We start from the raw sequence: 18,719 nt of genomic DNA, 5'->3' as shown, positions 1-18,719 counted from the left end.
TACAAAAGTATTAATTTACATCTATTAATTTACATATAACCCTACCCTTCCCCCACTTATGGATTTTATCAGCCTTCATGCACAATTTTATTTGTTCCTGTCATTAATAACTTTGACATTCAATGACTTTGCATAGCCTACACAATTTTTAAGATATACATTTTTATGGTCAATTATTATGATCGATTTGAAAATGTACCTTGTCGATACAGCACTGATTGACCTTTAGAAAACATAGGCAGATACATTTAGCAGTACGTAAAATGCTCAGAATGTATTCTTTCTTCAGGTCTGACTGACCATTTTAAGACCTGTGGTCTTTGTGCTCAATACAGCACTGCAATCATTTAGCTGCTCAAAATCTAAAATGGTGCAAGCAGCACTGAACATAATTGTGAGTGCATATCAAGTGACCAGCAAAGGCTATTAAAAGGTAAACAAATGAAAGAATGTGCAAATATATGTCCTCATGCATCTCTCTTTATTCATCTCACATTTTGGTATAGGATTAAGTGATAAAAAAATACCCAAAATTATGGTATGGACTTACAACAGATGGGTTTATGCTTAATGCAGTTTACCAACATAAGTGGCAAATTATTCTGTTAGGCTATTATTAGGCTATTGTTTTGTAGGTTAATCTTGATCTGTGAAGTTCAGCAAATAATGAGAAATGTATTTTATGTTAACAAAATGTAGGCTGCGACTGCACTGCAATGCATTGCAATGCAACGGAAAAATGTTTTCTGGGACTCGATGAGGACTTAGTGGTGCGTTATGTGGGAACCGCTCATGATAAAGGGGACTGGGTGGGAGTGATACTTGTGGTAACTCCAGAGTAATCTAACATCCAACATTAATGTGAGATGATATCAAGTTTTGTCTTGCTGATCATCGTGTTCAACAGGTGTTCCTTAGGTTTTCGGTCCACAGTAGCAGGTATGGAGTCACAAAAGGCTATGTATGAGGAAAACAAAAAAAAACTTCCTGCTCCCAGCATTGCTGACCACAGACGGAAACAGTGATGTAGAAGTTATCAAACTGCCTACCTTCGACTCACTGGAGTGCAAATCTATCATGCTCGCGTTACAGTCGACTGTCGCCCTTATGTCCAGATGTAGATCACACAAAGCTTGCGCCTTTCAGTCAGCTGTATGGTTAGGTAGAGGTTTGGCTACGGTATTACAGTACGTTTTCCTCAAAAATGGAAAGACACATCCTGAAGTTTATTTATGAGGCAAAGTCACGGGCAAATGTTGACAGCCTTATCACATCCGAGTATAACGTAAGTTTTGAATCCGTTCTGATGGGGTTTTTTTTGTCGCATTTCATGATGCATAATATCCAATTGTTTTCACGATTCTGCGATGTCACCTTTGTTTGTTTGTGTGTGTCTTATGTGCTGTGTAGCCTAGGCCTACTATATAAGTCAAATAGAATATCTGCAATCATTAGTTTAGCAGCATAGCATGCATCATGCTGTCTCTTGTTTTAATTTAGGCAATTTGTTTTAAATTACACAGCATAACTTTCAGACCCTGAAAGAAGTCTAATCCTGGAATATTATTCAGGATGGGGCTACTCTGTTTAGTGTTATTGTGCAATAGTTTAACTTCGTAGTGTGGATTGTGGTTCACAAAGCATTTACAGAAGTAAACTCTCTGAGCTTTATTGCAAGTGAAAATGATGTAGCCTAGTTATACATTTGATCCGCTGTTCCTCATTCAGTCTCCAGCGTTCATGTCACTGACGTACTAACTGTAACAATCAGGAGCAGAATGTCATGCTCCAGTGAGAAAAAATAATCCATTTTGGACTTGTTTTGAACTCACCCGAGATCATATTCACTGAGTGTGCCTGATATCTATATGGGAGATGGCTGCTGATATAAGCATTGACCAGAAGTCAACTTGACCTACATTTGATATTGTTCTGCTTAAGTAAATAAGTTCAGATGTGCTAGTCAGGTCTATAGTTGTACATTGACCAGGCAAATGAAAACCAGGAAATAATAATTTGTAAATGAAGCCTGGATTTTCCAGTCACACATTTTACCTGCTGGTAAAACATTAACACAAGGCAGTATGGTTACAGTGTTTGATCAAACATGTTCAAAAATGTGCAGGATTTTTGTATTATTTTATGTGGGTTACATTTTATCTTTTTTTCTGGGTTCATATGAACAAAGTACCTGGTACGGCACACTAGATTGTGCAACTTAGTTACTGACAACTTCTAGCTGTGTTTGTGCTGAATGCATTTAACAAGTGGTTTTAAGTGTGAATAGTTCTAGACTCATTGCCATTGAAGTAGGCCTATGGTATCTTAGGGCTATCACTATGGTATCATGCATGCAAAATAAATAACCTCTTTGACAGAAAATGTTGTTTTTGATGGATGAAGATTTACTCAGAGTTACTCAAGGAACCTACCACTGAATTGTTAGTCTACCATTGAAGTATTATTGAGCACCCAATAAACCCATAAAGGGCTTTATCATTATTATCATAAGTAATTTAATCTTACCTCATCAGAGGTAATGCATTGAGAATTCTTTAAAAAGGACAATTCAAGAACCCTTACTCTGGTGTAGTAGAGTTTTGTAGTGTATTTCACATACAGTAATGTACATTGTATGTAGGTAAAACTTTCTCAAATGCATACATCTGTGAAAAGTATTGTAAATGTTTAATTTACATGTATTTGTTTGCAAAGGTATTTAAACTATATCATGACATAATCATTTCCAAAACAAACTAGATATTCTTAGAAATAAGCTTAAGTGGAGTTTTTAAAATAAAAAAAGTGCTCGGGGAGGGGTTAGGTGCCTTGCTCAAGGGCACTTCAGCCGCGGCCCACTGGTCGGGGCTCGAATCGGCAACCCGATGGTTACAAGTCCAGAGTGCTAACCAGTGGGCCACGGCTGCCCCTCATTGCAATTGTAAACGTCCTCAAACACCAGGTTTCAGTCTAGACTGAAAGTAAAGGTGGGGGAATATCTAATATCCTTTTAGAGTTGGTTCCAGCTGTGGATAGAGCAAGGGTTTTAGTGTGGAACAATAAAGTGTGTGGCAATCATTGGTGTTTTGAGTTCAAAACCCTCAGAGAAAATGCTGCCATCTACTGGGTGAACTTTGTTTGAACTTGAATTGTTCACTCCTCAGTTATAAACGTTAAGTTGCCGCTTCCCTGCCATTTGAAACGTCATTCAGATTCAGAAAAAGAATATTGTTCCATTGTTGATTTGACTTGTGTGTGTGTGTGTGTGCTGCTGTGCGTATGCATTTGAAACTGTTTGTAGTTTATTCATTCTGTTTTGTCTATCTTATTTACAGAGGGTACGTCAGCTATCCATAAAGAGGAAGCAGGAATTAGGCTTAACTGCAGAGGAAGGACGCCTTCAGGAGAACGTGAAAAAGAATCGCTACAAGGACATATTGCCCTGTAAGAGATCACTTTAAACTGCAATGACATGGCACACGTTCCATCCATGTACGTGTTATGATTCGAGCATTCTTTTGTACCACATGGTTTCTTACATTGTCTGTTATATTTAGGGTAGGCTACATTTAGGTCTAGTGTTAACGAAGAGGCTCTTGATCCAAAGCAGTTTGTGGATTGTGTGTGGAAATTAAATTGTCCAATGTAACACAGTGTACAGTAATGTCAGTTATTTGGAGGTCCAAACTGTCATCTTCATGTCTTTTTAGAACAACAATAAGAATATCCAAACAGTATCCTTCCTGTATCCTATCCTTCCCTATCGTGAGAAGTCCTCTGACATACTAACTGATGTGTGACGGTATAAATTATGCCATTTGGATATTCCACCTTTTCAACTTTTGATTGCAAATTCTTTTATTTCCCTGTGCTTTATAAGTGAGTAGTATACCTGGTGTTTTAGTATCAAATGTGTATATTGTATAAGACTTATCTGAGATCATATCTCTCCTTGTCTGTGTCTGCAGATGACCAGACCCGTGTTCCTCTCTGTCTGTTTACAAATGAGAATGAGTCTGACTACATCAATGCCAGCTTTATCCAGGTTTGTTTCCCCCACAAGAACATACACAGAAACTCACTGGGGATCTATCTATCTATCTATCTATCTATCTATCTATCTATCTATCTATCTTCTTTTTTTGCACATGCATGCACACACATACACATCTACACGTACAGACACACACACACACAGGCACACACAGACACACACACAAACACACACACACACAGGCATGCACACACACACACACTCACTCACTCATGCACACACACACACTCACACTCACGCACACACACATACACACAGGCACACACCAACACACGCATGTTGTACGCCGTTTTGGTTTGTTTCCTGAACTTGCCGTTGTGAGGCCACATCACTTTGGATAAGTGTCTGATATCAGTCACCTTCAAGTTTGCCCATCATTCAAACATTTTTAATAAAGTGTTGTGTATTTATCTCAAATAATTAACTATACCTTACATCTCAGATCTAGCCTTAACATTGTCCTATACTCTCATTTTCTTGCTTTGTGGAGATGTATATTTTGTCACCACAATTCTAGTTATGCACTACACTAAGAATAATTAACCAGAACAGCTACACTGCAGGCCTCTGTATTCATCTCTGCTCTGATCCGTGAGCTGTCCTGCATAAGAGAAGTGTAAAGTGTGCCGCTGTTTTCTTGCCTCTTGCAGGGTGCCACTGCAAACAAGAGCTATATTGCCACTCAAGGACCCCTGAGCCACACAGTGGTGGACTTCTGGAGAATGATCTGGCAGTACGACGTGAGGGTAAGGCTGTGTTGAAGGGGACTCTTGGTCAAGTAGTTCTCCCAAAAGTTTCATCTTAAACTGGAATTCTCTGACTGGCAGTGTTATAAAATTGTTGTGCAATTGTAAATCGGGAATTTTTACATGTTCAGGGAGAGCTACAATTGTTGTTTCTCCTTACCTACTGAAGGCATAACAGTGCCCTGAAGAGACACTCTTCAATTAAAAACGGTCCTCCATGTTGATCATTGTGATAAATAAACTCAATATAGGAAAAGTGGTGCAATTTTTCCATGTCCTCTTCTGTGCTTTTTCAGGTCATTATCATGGCTTGTAAAGAAGTAGAGCTGGGAAAGGTAACTTTGCTTTTGTAATTAGTCTGCTGAGAGATTGGTTGGCACCTGTTGTGTTATACACATTTTTTCCTGTCTGATTTTATGTTTCTTTTTAAGAAAAAATGTGAAAACTATTGGGCTCCTATTTCTGGGACATCAGTTTTTGGCGCCTTCACAGTAACAAATGTAAGTTTATAAACTTCATAATGATATTTGAACTTCAGAATGATATAACCTTTAAAATTATCTTTCTATCATGGGTTTAGTGGTACTTTAAAGGTTTTCATGTCTGTGTTACAAAAGGCCTTTTCAACAAGCACATTAAGTACAGTATATGGGCTTTTGCAAGTTTGTCCGGTGTCAGCATCAGTTACAAAACTGAAAGTTCCTCTGCAGGAGGAAATAAGGTTGGAGCAATTTTCACTCAATCTTCTTTTGTCTGACAGTTGGAAGAATCTGGGCCAGATGAGGAAGTAATTAGAAGGACGTTTGTGGTGAAATATAACCAAGTAAGTGTCACATGCCACGTGTGAAATATAGTCAAGTGTGCATCCTATTTAGATCAGTTCTGGTTACTGTATATATGTGTGTATATATATATATATAGACCTATATATATATACTTATTTTTAATTTCCTCTCGCAGGACTCCCGCTTCATCTACCATTTCCAGTACACCACGTGGCCTGACCATGGCATCCCCCAGTCCTCTGATGGCATCTTGCACATGCTGGAGCTGGCCATGAAAGCTCAGGGGAAACACAAGGCCCCTGTGCTGGTCCACTGCAGGTTCAAGTTCCTCTCTCTGCCTCTCTGTCTCGCTACACGCTAAAAGTGTCTGGACTCACTTCCACACAGACTCACTTCCACACAGACTGGCTATCTCCCCATTGTAATTTGCTCCTGTTTAAAATGACCGCCCTCCTTCCTCAACACACACACACACACACACACACACACACACACACACACTACCATCTTCATGAACCTCTTCATGTCAGCCTCTGTCGAGCCGAAACTCAGTGCCCGTCGCTGGTGTGACATGCTGTACTCCTGTGGCACAAAGCCGTTCCGTCCTCTTCTCTCGTACAAAATAGCATGTTCTCTCAGCAAGGTGCCCATATGCCCATTAAAATTCAACAGTCCGTGTGATTCTGTGTCGATCATCTCCATGCATGTTAATGATTCCATTTAAATGATGTGAGACATGTTCAATATTCAGGACCTGATGGAGGCCGCAGCCACCAGGCAGTTCAGAGACGGTCGCCCAGTTTTCTTTTTCATGTCTGTCTCTAGAATGTGCCGTGAGGCCAACATGCAACAACTCTGTCAGTCTTGCTGTCAAGTAGTGGCAGTTTTAAAATGTTACTGTGATCTCTAACAACAAAATTAATTTGAAGTATTTTTCGTATTAAAGGGTTATAGAGGTAGCGGTGGTGTCTTTACTCTGTATCTGCTAAAAGCCTGTGATTAAATTGCTGAATGATTGCTAAATCTGCTTTGTGTGTAGTGCTGGTTGTGGGAGAACGGGGGTGCTGTGTGCCGTGGATTATGTTCATGATCTTTACCAAACCAAGGTACTTGAAGCTTTTTTTTGTGTGTGTTCAAATACTAATTCATTTTAAAGGTGCTCTAATCGATGCCATGCGTTTTTTAGGCGAAAACATTTTATGTTACTTACTGCAAACATCACCTAACCAACCGCTAGCTGTCTGTGTCCTGAATACACTTGAATGTAAAACGTGATCTCTGTGGACAGCCCAGGCTCCAAAAACGGCAACAAAAACAACCTGGGCAAACCTAGCACATAAAAACATAACAAACTGTTCCAGCAAATCACAGACGAGATGCACGTTTAGGAGAGTTTCAATTGCACGGGAGCAACACGGGAGGGAGGGAGAGGAAGTAGCGAGCTAGCTCCCTGTTTTGTTCAGAAGTCAACAGAAGTGACGTTACCCAGCATCGCTTAGAGCACCTTTAAGCAATGAACAATTACAAAAGCATTGTTAAACACTGTTTAAACACGGTTACACTCTACCGCTGTTAATTTGTATATGCTTCATTAATTAATTTCCTGAAGCAAATCAAAGAGGATTTTAGCCTAAAGGACATCATTCTGGACATTCGAGATCAAAGACCCTCTGCTGTACAGACAAAGGTATTGTGCCAACCACTTTAAGTACTGTACCATAATAGCACATTTCTCTCTTCAATATTATACCACTGTATAAAATGTATGTAATATGTGTTTGTTTGGTAGCACATATTTGACCAATTCAGAAAATAATTTGAAAATGCTGCTCTTGATTCTCATGTTTCAACAGGAACAGTATGAGTTTGTATTTAAAACCGTGGTGCAGATGTTTGAAAAGACTATGTGTGGTACCAAGCCCAATTATGAAAACCTCAATGAGGTATGAAAGACATTACGTTTGTTTGCCTCTTGCCTTAGTTGCTTTGTTTTGTGACTACTGTTTGTTGATTGCACATAACAAATGTGTTTTTCTATTTTCCTATTTGTTAATACTGTTTGTTGCTAGAGGTGTGTATTGATATAGTTCACATACCTTAAAGCATGTGACCTTTATCCTTATGTTGCTTTTATGCTGGGTGTTATCATCAGATGATTCACAGTACCACTGATATGAGATGTTGTAATAACAGTCACAATACTCTAGATGGCAGACTTTGTGAATTCTAATAGAGAAGGATATGGTGAGCATTGTTCTCGCAGTTTGCATAAATATGGATAGAATCCATTATAATCCCATGTATCTAGATGTTGAGTGTGGGGGCGTTGTATCTACTGATGGAGTATGTGACTCACTTAAAAATATTGTTGCAATTGCCTATTGCAGTAATTATTTCAACAAAAACAAATGCCTCGAACCTGGTAATGATATGCAGTCAGAGACAGTATGTGTAATATTTAAAGATGTATAGAAATATTTGGCAGGATTGGTAATTTCAGCAGCCAATCAGCAAGCCTTGCCACTCAATGTCAAGTTCCATAAAATACCAGACTATTTTCTGACATTTAGGTGTCAAATAACATTTGTTTTAAAAGTTCTAACTTCTCTCTAAATGCCATCAGGGCACAATAGGCTTGAAAGGCAACAGATGAAAGCAGGAAATATCCAGTCTGCTAGCTTCCTCTATGCAAATAATTGTGTGCACAGGATGAGATGTGAATTAGTCTTGCGTAGAGAAACTGGTTGAGGTTGTGCAACAGTGCCTGCCTGCTGGTCTGGGCTCGCACGCAGCCTTGTTCATCTGTGTGTGTCTTTGCTTAGCATCGCCTCTCTCTCTACAATGACTCCGAGGACTTGTTGAAGACTGTGCTCAGATCCTCGTTATCCTGTGGTGGAGTGAGCGCCGAGAGGTGAGGACCAACCGACCGACCGATTGTCACACTCCTTACTCCCTGTGAGGTTTGCTTGTAGTCAGTGGTTACGGTGTCACAAGAACGGGGCAAGACAGCAGAAGGCTAGTTCAGTTTTATGGACCAGTGTTTCCCACAGAATTGAATTCCATTTGTGGTGGTTGGTTAACCAGATTTAGAGCACAATTTAGTACAACCTGGAAAATCATTGTGTGGTGGTCAATGTTAATATTGTGGTAGGCCGCCACAAATAAGTCAATGTATTGGGGAACACTGTGGACTGATGCATTGCTTAGGTATAGGGAGAAAGAGAGGATAGTTTAGAAACAGAGAGTGAATGCAGGAAGCTACAGCTAAACACTTCAGAAACATTTCTGTGAGAATTGTGATCTTTACTTCCTGTTTTTATTCACAGCTAAGTGTATTAGACGTTAATCGGTTTCTTATGACACTTTGTGTGCCCTTCTGTGCAAACTATTACTCACCAAACCCATAATCTCTCTTGTCTTGTGTGTCCAAATAATATTCCCATTTATTTTAACAAACCTTCATATTTTAAATGTTTATTATCTCTTTTTGGAAAGCCACTGATGTGTTTGTTTAGCTCAATTATGAAATAGTAATTGTGAAACTGTGAATTGTAAAAGTGCGAACTGTAAGTATGCCAAATATGTTTTAGAATGGAAACCTCTACAAAGAAATAAGTGAATCATAAATGAAATGTGCCCTACATTAGTGTAATGAAAGTCATCAAAGTTGACCAAGCAATACATTGCAGTAATTAACTTAACTTAACTTGGCAGTAAAAGAGAGTTATTTAGTGAGTTTCTATGTGACAGCTGCTGGAAGGATACACTTTTTTTAAACATCACTTCTGACATTACAAAGCAGAATTGCAAAGGTCGATTTGCTAAATCCTTATATGAGACAACGAATGTGTAGGAAATCAGGTCTTCAACCGCACAGAGATATTAATCTTTGGACATTTACTGTGCTGACATAATTGAAATTTTCTACACTCATGTAGAAAATGTAATCTGACCAAACGTATATTCAGATATTAGTTATGTCTGAGTTTTGAGCAGCTAGGGCCAAAACTGCTTTTTAAAAATGTCATTGATTGTCATTGTTGCTTAAGAGTTTGGCTCAAGTCACCATGCTATTGGTGAGGAAATTGGTGGTCTGTACTCTTAGTGGCCTTTCTAAAATTTACACACAGTTGCTCACTTGCACAAATAGAAGAGTACAAGTCTGTTATTTTTGCGAGTGGTCATATTCTTATGATTAACCTGCAACTCTAAATACTCTCTGTGCTCTGCTTTGGTAAAACCAGCCTGAAACTCAGAGCCAAACCACCTCAACCCTCGCCACGGAAGATGAACGACACCTATGCAGTCGTCAACAAGTCCAAACAGGCTCCCACCACAGTAACGCACCACTATGACAACGCCGAGTCGGGAGGGCTCAAAGGGAAGCCGCCGAGTGCCACCCCAGCTCCAGCCACCAGCGAACTCTACAGCATCGTGAAGCCCAAAGGGAGGCCTGGCACTCGGTCTCCCACGCCCCTCACCGTGCCCATCTACGACACGGCAGGAGTGGGCAAGCAGCGGGCAGGGGATGCACCGGCAGCACCGGCCAAAGACCATGGCGACTACGAGCCGGTGCCAGGTGAGGGGGGGCACATAATGGGTTATCGTAGGGACAAAGATCAGTGATTTATTTGATGTCCAGATTGTTGACAATGGTAGCTATTTGTGGCAGCAGAAAAGGAATTTACCTTTTCACACCTTGTAAATGTGCTGAAGGCGTTCTCATGAACATCCTGTTCGCCTGTCACTTCCTTCACCGTCAGTATTTTCTATATTGGTAATTGTCAATTCATATCAAGACATGTTTATTTTGAAACTTCCTACATAGGAAGGCCAAAAATAAATGTTACTTATCAAGAGAACACAATCTCTACACTAACTTACCACAGGTTGCGCTGAGAAATAGTTGTAAAAGCATATAGGCCCTTATTATCAGGGTGGCATTTCTGAGTGCATTGTTTCCATGCATGTTTGCATAAACATTTGCATAAATGGATTCCATGATTCATGCCAGTTGCACAAGTCTAATTACTAATCAGGTTATTTAAAACATTTGGATGATATCCCAGACTATTCGTCTGCATGGAGCTCTGCAATAACACTGTGTTAAATGGCAGAGTTTGTGTTTTAATATATTCTTCTCTCTCTTCGCTCCAAAAAACAATTCAACAACACACATTGCAGAATTAAATGGAAATGAATATCCTGATGTCCTCTGCATTAAATAGAGTAAAGGGCCTTTGTTTCTCTAATGGCTTTAGAAGCATGGCAGCTGTAATGACAAACCTCTGTAGTATGCTCTGTTATTTGAGGCAAAATTGAGGCACTGTATATTTGTTTGCTGTTTTTTCATCAGCAGACTAATTTTGTTTACTTTTGGATTTGTTTCTCTCTCTTTCTCTTTCTCTCTCTCCCTCTCTCTCTCTCTCTTCATTACAGGGAAGTGTGGACCTCCCTCTAGAGAGACTCAGGTAATATCCTCATTTCCTCACCAGGCCAGTGCAAAGCTCTTGACTGCGCTTTATGGGTGTTCTGTGTACGGTGGTCTGTGAAACGAATCCGGGGGGAGCTGACGTCGTTCCAGCCCAGACACCTGCCACATCTTAGCGAGCAAACAGAGAACAGCTTGCTGCTCCTGCTGATCAGATGTAGTGCTCACCTGTGTAAGGTGACGCATTCAATCAAGTGAATGGCTCCATGATGAAGATGAAATGACAAATTATGCATAAATGAGGCGTTGACGGATAGTGTTTAGAGTAGTAGAGTAGTCATTCCTGAGTTGGGTGTGTCGTCTTATTTAAGAGCACTCTTCCAGTGTTTGGAGTCTTTGTTCATGGATTTCTCAGTCCTCATTTCCTGCTCCATCTTTAGTGTTTCTTTGTGTGTAATTTATGCTTTCATATGTTGTACAGATGAAGATGCCCGGCACCAAAGCAAAGAGTAAGTGGATCTCTAAAATATAATTTGCCAAGATGTTTGTATTCTTCTATCCCTCACAAGCTTATGTCTAATTACTGTTTGTGGCGTGTGTGTTTGTCTTTGAGACCTCTCACTAAACAAAGGTGTGGATAAGGTGTGTCAAAGGAGGCAGGATTTTTGCCAATAATCTTGCTTTAATTTTCTCCCTTCTGTCTTTCTTTTTCTCTCTCTCTCTCTGTGTTCCTCTTTCTCAACATGCTGTTTCTCTCACCTCACAGTGGAAAGCGTCCCATCACAAGATGACGATTATGAGTATGTGTCATGTCCCCTTAAAGACTCCAACAGGACAGCAGACAGCTTCTGTACTCCTGGAGGCCTAGGTAAATGCTGTCCCCCATGAACACAAACACAAAGGTGTGGACTTCTCTGTCAAGAAAACAGAATTGATGACATAGGGAAGATTAGAAAATCAAAGAAATGGTCTGGAAAATGTAACTACTGTAGTATACGTTTAATATGTTTTTACAAGACAAACAGAATATGTCCAGGAAGTAGAATATTTATGATACATTCAGAATATTATTATTGTCTCAAGTCTTGGTTTATGAATAGCATGAATTATATATGGCACATGCTGAGCCTATACATTTTTGGTATGGCCAGCACAGCGGTAGTTAGTGTATATAATGGCAGCACTTAAATTGTTATTTGTAATTGGTTAAATTGCGGCAGAGCTACATTGTGAAGAGATAGGAATTCTATAAAAGACCTTTGCTCCTTTCAGTCAGTAGCAAAGTAGCACTCTGGTGGTGGGTGTCTGTGAGAGCAGTGCCTAGATTTGTGTTCGGAGATTTACTCCGCTGACTTACCTGGGCACGTGGCCCTCTCCCTCACACACCTGTGGAGCAGGTCTGAATGTGTCTAATAGTTTGCAATCATCACTGTAATCAGCTCATTGCGCCATGCAAGGAAAATGATTGTGCGCTGATTGCCAAGTGTTCCCAGGGCAATTGATGCCAGCTTGTCAGCATGGCCGGAGACCTAGACTTTTAAAGGCTTTCTGTGACATTAGGAGCCAGACAGGCAGCTGGTTTGGGGCAATGCACAAATGAGGACACCATGACGTTGATTGCATTTACATGTAGTTATTCTCATGGCCATTTCATGGCTTCGCTGCATGGTGGTGTGACACATAATATGCATGTCGACATTTAGTCGTTAGTCATTAAGCATAGTCACCTGACACCTGACTTCCGCTTGGTTGGCACTGTGCATTTGTAGCATTGACTCGTATGTTATTCTGTATGTTATTCTGAGTGAAGTACAGCTGCTGTAGAAAGTGTGGAAACGCACAGACAGAGACGTCTCCCCCACAGAGTATACTGATGTCCGCGTCTGCACCATTTTGTCTCTTCATCACAGGCTTCAACTGCAGGATTAAGAAGCCCAAAGGGCCCAGAGACCCTCCGGCAGAATGGAGTCGAGCTGAGCGATGATGAGACGGAGCTGGAGAGGCTCAGGCTGGTCTTCTCCTCCTACTGACATACACTCTGTTTGGGGTGCTGGGGGTTTAGGACAGTGAGTGGCGTGAGATTGGGGTTCAGTACACTGAGTTCAGTACACTTAATTGCTTGGGTTTGTAATTCATTTTGTGGTGTGGGTCTTGACTATGTATATAAGTAAGTATAAGTATATATACTTTTTTGATCCCGTGAGGGAAATTTGGTCTCTGTGTTTAACCCAATCGTTGAATTAGTGAAACACAAACAGCACACAGTGAACACACAGTGAGGTGAAGCACACACTAATTCCGGCGCAGTGAGCTGCCTGCTACAAAGCAGTGAGGGGTTAGGTGCCTTGCTCAAGGGCACTTCAGCCGCGGCCCACTAGTCGGGGCTCGAACAGGCAACCCTCCGGTTACAAGTCCAGAGTGCTAACCAGTGGGCCACGGCTGCCCCAAAATTCCCTGCATATTAATTGCAGGGAAGTATCATTTGTAAATAGTGATTATTTAATGTAACTATTATGTAATAAACTTAATTTGGTTTGTGTTAACTGTCTGTTTTGGGAGTGTGGAAGTTTAAAACAAACTACTGTACTGTACATTTACATACAATACTTGTGAAATGAAGTCCTGCACATCTGTCTTCCAGCTGTGAACTACTGATGCCCCTCAGCGTATTTTATTTCTCAAGAATAACAATAAGAACTAACAGACTACTAACAAACAACTGTTATTACTGTCAAATCAACTAATGTAGATGTACATACATAGTCATTAGGTCTTTCAGGTATTGTGTACATCAGTTTAGGTAGGATGGCACAAATGAACTTTGTGGACCAGCTCTGTTGTGTGTATATATATATATATATATATAGAGTTTGAGTTCAGGAATATCACATATTGTATATATATACAATATGTGATATTCCTGAACTCAAACTCTTTTGCAGCGTTTACTTTAGTCTGCTGCATATAGTCTTATGAGCCACACCTGCCAAAGTGATATTAAAGACGCAACGGTGGTACCAGCAGAGGTCACTGTTGAGGTATAATTCTCACAATGCCACGGAAAGACAAAAAACAGGTCATCTGAAAACAAGGGGGAAAAGCTAATTACCCTTAGACTATGGACCGCCTTATATTAACAATAATAATAATGCAATTCTACATGTACTAATGTATTAGCTATAATTGCATGTATCTGGAAAACATATGTATCTGTTTGTGCTATCATTGGTTTTTAATCAATATAAGATGTTGCTATACAATGGAACAGTCTGCTGTGGCAATCCCATGTTTACTGAACACCCTGAGACGGTTTGTGCTTGTGTTGCCATTGTGTTTCAGTCATAGAAATCCATTGAAACCAAGCTTTGCACACACACACACACACACACACACACTGCACAACAGATGTTCGTTTTTGCCAGATGCCTGCCATTTTGCCTCAAAGCTTATGGCCTTTTCCGTCCCTGCGGAGGAAAAGAAAACCCATCTTTTGGTGGGGGACTGGGTGTCAGTTTATGCGCCATGCTGTTTCTGCATGCCCTATAATTTGAAGAACTTAAAAACTGTATGACCTTGTCGAAGCCCCCATAGACTTGAAACATGAAAAACTGCTGAAAATATCTGTTGTTGTGCCAGTCATTTTGGCAGAGCGTATGAAGTATTTATAGCATCCTGGGCTTTGTTTTTTGACAGGTTCTTTCTCCTTCAAACCACTCGGTTGGAAGTGCAAGTCCAGGCCCCTATCAAAAGCACATCACTCAGTTGCCATGGTCCGCTAGAACACGTGGAGGCGCGGAGTGGAGAGATGGGGAGAGAGAGGAGAGCAGAAAGAGGAGAGGGGGAGAAAGAGTCTGTGAGCGAGGAGGGAAAGAGAGTGAGAAAGAGTGTGAGAGGTAGGTGAGGATGGAAGGGGGTATAGACGTGTGAGTGAGTGTGAGTGTGTGTGTGTGTGTGTGTGTGTGTGTGTGTGTGTGTGTGTGGAGGTGGTGGGGTTCAGTTAATGGCCACTCCATTTGTTGGCTGAGTCTGTGGGATGTCGGGCTTTTCACTCCTCTGGACGGCTAATCCCATTCAGCAGATGCTAATGTGAAAGGGGAATCTAATGACCTTCTGCTGTGGCTTTTCAACCCAAGCCTTGGGCACTCTTCTAGCTAGCACCTTCACCCTGCACAGCCACCACCTCCACACACTCTTAGAGCATCGCTCACACATGGGAGCTGATACCTATGTTCTCTTAGGCAGTCGTTTGTCTTGATATACTGTATATTCACAGATGTACTGTATACATACAAACATATATACAGTACATTCATACACATACACATTGCCTCAAACACAAGCACATTGTTTATGTCCCCTTCTTGAGCTATGTTGCGGTGTGTGGACTTCCACATTTGATTTCGTATATAAAAAAGCCCTTTTTTGTGCACCAAGCATGACTTAATAAAAGAAATGAAAGAACCACTTTTGGCCCCTGTGATGTGCAGAGCTTTTCCACCATGTTTTTTTTTTTGTTTTTTTTTTAAATATATTCACACAGCAGAGCAGAAAATGTGCATCTCCAGGGCACGTTCAGATGGTTCAAATTAAAGCAAAGACTTCACTGACACAAGGCTCCCATGTTCATCGGTGATTAATATCCCCTCCACTAAATGATTTAATCTATTTATTTCCCATTGACAACATCATTAAATTGCCTTGATATGAACTCAGGAGAGTTCAGTGCACATTGCTAATGTAAAGCCCTAACGTTTTTTTTTGTTGTTTTGTTCCAGTGTGTGTGTGTGAATTATTTCGAAGGATTAGTGCGTGCTGTGAATGGGGTGATTATCTGGGGCTACGGCGAGGAGCGTTTAGTGTGTCTATAATTCAGTAAATGTGTGCGTGTCATTCCTTACTTAACCTCGCAGGGTGGTTAACGTACGAGTCCCTTCATTATTGTGTTGCGCTGAACAGAATGCTCAGTATCTGAGGAGACAAAAGAGCCTTCAGTGAGTGGTGAGATTCCGGTCAAAAGGCTCTATCTTTGCCTGGGGCCAGTTGGAAGGCTGTAGACAAGGAATGCCTGTGCTAAAACGGGCACATGGACATTGATCCAGATCCTTCCTCACTTTTGAGTTTCCCATCTGTTTGAGTCCGCCTTACATACACCACCTGACTGGAACTGGAATGCTTTTCTCTCTCTCTCTCTCTCTCTCTCTTTATTGTGGGTTGTGATCGTTCATATGAAGGAATGCGTTTGATCAGGAATCAGCTTAGAATCTTTCTTATTCTTATCCAAGGTAAACATTTTTGTTTTGCCAGAAATAGTTCTGTTATTAAATTGTGTGTCGGTGTGAGATATGTACATAATGCTTTAGTGCTTTGGTACATTTGAGCCAGTTCTAGCCTCTTACTCTCTCAGTATGTGTGTGTGTGTGCATCCATGGTGGCTGACTGGTGGTTCTGATGGGTTCTTTTGGCTGAAGATTAGAGGAGCCTGTTTTGGGGAGCTTCTCAAGGAGAGAGAGAGAGAGAGAGAGTGTCCTAAAAGTAAAGTAAGGGAGTGAAATGAAGGACAAGACGAGGAGGAGATGAAGGGGAGACAGTACAGAAGGAGAGGATGACATTCACTGTAAGACACAGAGGGAGGAGAGGAGGCTGGATCCAATTAAGGACCTGGCATGGTGGAGGGCCCGGTAGTTGGACTCTGACGAATGGAGGCAAAAGTTCAGTTACAGCAATAAAAGCCCTATAATGATGTGACACATAGAGCTGAAAGCAAGAGTGAAGCATGCCGGAAATGACAGTATAGACACATGCTGTGTGACAAAGTACTGTATAGCACTTCCTCTATGAATACTGGGCCACTGCAGACAGTAGAGAACTGTATTTGGATCAGTCTTATCTTCATACATGAGCATATATTTTAACCAGGCACCTTAATTTAGGGTGTCTTGAATACATTAAACAGAACAGTAACGTCAGGCTTGGCACATACATGGTGTTGGACTGCATGCTCTGCTCTTGCATGGACTTTGGACTGTTTTTGTGTAATCTGCATTTTCCAGAACCTACTGTAATAGGTCTAATAACTATATTGTGTGATTGTCATGGCATACTTACACCATGACTGTGGAAAGTCCATGTCTGATTCATCTGTGGCTTTGCAGTTGTATCTTGGTCTTGGATACTCATTCTTGGGACTCATTCTTTTTTCCTCTGAATGTTACTCTTTTCAAATGCTACCATGTGTTCTTTGGTTCTTTTCGTCGACCTTTGAAGCCTTGCATTCATTTGTATTTATAAAGACATTGTGCTACTTATCCACGAGGACCAACAATACACTATTTCTCCTGCTCGTCATCCGTGACCATGAAGTGAAAGGCAGGAGCTTGGGAGGGCGGCCCACTTACAGCAGAGGATGCTGTGAGCTCGGACGGGGCCTGTGGTTCACATGAGTTTATGCTCCTCAGATTTCAGAGACTCAAGCAGAGACTCCCCCGCTCCCAATCTCCATTCCCTTTTCTTTCTCTTATTCTTACGATTCTCCCTCCCTCTGTTCTACTTCTCTTCTGGTTTCTTCCTCCTGCTATCTCTCTGTTCTACTTCTCTTCTGGTTTCTTCCTCCTGCTATCTCTCTGTTCTGGCTTGCACTCGCTCTTCCTCTTTCCTTTTGTCATTTCTTTGTTCCCCATTTCAGCTGAAAAAAGCAGAAAAAAAACCTCTTGCTGAGATGGCAGGACCTGGTGTGTGTGTGTGTGTGTGTGTGTGTGTGTGTGTGTGTGTGTGTGTGTGTGTGTGTGTGTGTGTGTGTGTGTGTGTGTGTGTGTGCGTGTGCGTGCGTGCGTGTTTGTCTGTTTGTCTGTGTGAGTGTGTGGGGTGGCACTGATTGCACTGGGTGGTGGAAAAGAGAGCAAGCGTTGCGTGGCACTCCCCCCTTCCCCACCCCTTCCCACATCAGGCTCCATGGGTGTTGTCGGGCTCCTTGCCTGGGTGTTGGCTGTCTGCGTGGAAGTGGGACCACAGGCATGCCATCCGGGGGAGAGAGAAGGTTGCGTGTGTGTGTGTGTGTGTGTGTGTGTGTGTGTGTGTGTGTGTGTGTGTGTGGAGAGAGCGGAATCCGAGAGGAGACGTTCATCCCATGTATCAGAGCCCAGCAGCTGCCGCCGGGGCCCCCTAGTACTTCCAGCCTTCGACAGCCGCACTCAGCTCTGGCCCCCAAGGTAGCCAGTGGCAGAGGCGATAGGCAGCAGCACAGCTCCATCCAAACTGCTGTGTTCACTCAGCCGCGTGATTGTTATAATCAAGAGGCTTCTGGGTCTGATGCTGTTGTGTTTGGCTGCCACATGCACACTTAGTGAAAATAGACATCGGCGAACGCGAAATACATTCATACCCCCACCCCCACCCCCCGCCAGGCACGATCGGCAATCTATTATGGTCTTCCTTCCTGATCTGTGGAGCCCTATTCCCAGCTGCAGCCCACACTGGTGGAGAGGTGTTAAGATGTAATACTGTACTTGAGACAGGCCTGTCTCCAGGTCTTTCTTCACAGTCTCTGGGGACACATCACATGGCTCATCCACTGACACCATCTTACCCTTCCACAGTCTTTTCCTACCGCAGTTCCTCTTCTCCCCGACATTTGAATATTAAGATCTGTGGCCACTGCTCTAGTTCTTTTCAGAACGTAGCATAATCGTTTACTGCTTAGCTTAGTG

The 18,719-nt window shown here is 41.7% G+C and overlaps 1 protein-coding gene across 2 annotated transcripts; it reads left to right on the top strand.

Annotated features, from left to right (window-relative positions):
- Positions 1-1,013: 1,013 nt before the first annotated feature.
- On the top strand, positions 1,014-13,291 carry ptpn18 (protein tyrosine phosphatase non-receptor type 18). Of its 2 annotated transcripts, XM_042097141.1 has the most exons (17): positions 1,014-1,285; positions 3,336-3,444; positions 3,969-4,045; positions 4,705-4,800; positions 5,097-5,135; positions 5,232-5,300; positions 5,561-5,623; positions 5,761-5,903; positions 6,625-6,691; positions 7,195-7,272; positions 7,439-7,528; positions 8,408-8,496; positions 9,830-10,164; positions 11,025-11,056; positions 11,498-11,525; positions 11,783-11,884; positions 12,927-13,291. In XM_042097141.1, the coding sequence occupies exons 1-17, from the start codon at positions 1,205-1,207 to the stop codon at positions 12,998-13,000; spliced, it is 1,572 nt and encodes a 523-aa protein (XP_041953075.1). In that variant the 5' UTR covers positions 1,014-1,204; the 3' UTR covers positions 13,001-13,291. The 2 variants fall into 2 exon arrangements, with proteins under 2 accessions (XP_041953075.1, XP_041953076.1); XM_042097142.1 differs by lacking the exon at positions 5,232-5,300.
- Positions 13,292-18,719: the final 5,428 nt, after the last annotated feature.

The sequence above is a fragment of the Alosa sapidissima genome, chromosome 7 (genome assembly GCF_018492685.1).
Source record: "Alosa sapidissima isolate fAloSap1 chromosome 7, fAloSap1.pri, whole genome shotgun sequence".
Classification (NCBI taxonomy): Eukaryota; Metazoa; Chordata; class Actinopteri; order Clupeiformes; family Clupeidae; genus Alosa; species Alosa sapidissima.
The sequence above is the reverse complement of the archived record's forward strand: the minus strand, read 5'-3'. Positions and strand labels throughout refer to the sequence as shown.

What these genes read in the sequence shown, in the direction of transcription:
- ptpn18 (XM_042097141.1), top strand. Translation starts at nt 1,205, where the DNA reads ATGGAAAGACACATCCTGAAGTTTATTTATGAGGCAAAGTCACGGGCA. An exon ending in TTATCACATCCGAGTATAAC is followed by an intron (nt 1,286 to 3,335) that starts GTAAGTTTTGAA and finishes TCTTATTTACAG; the next exon opens with AGGGTACGTCAGCTATCCAT. An exon ending in ATTATGAAAACCTCAATGAG is followed by an intron (nt 7,529 to 8,407) that starts GTATGAAAGACA and finishes GTCTTTGCTTAG; the next exon opens with CATCGCCTCTCTCTCTACAA.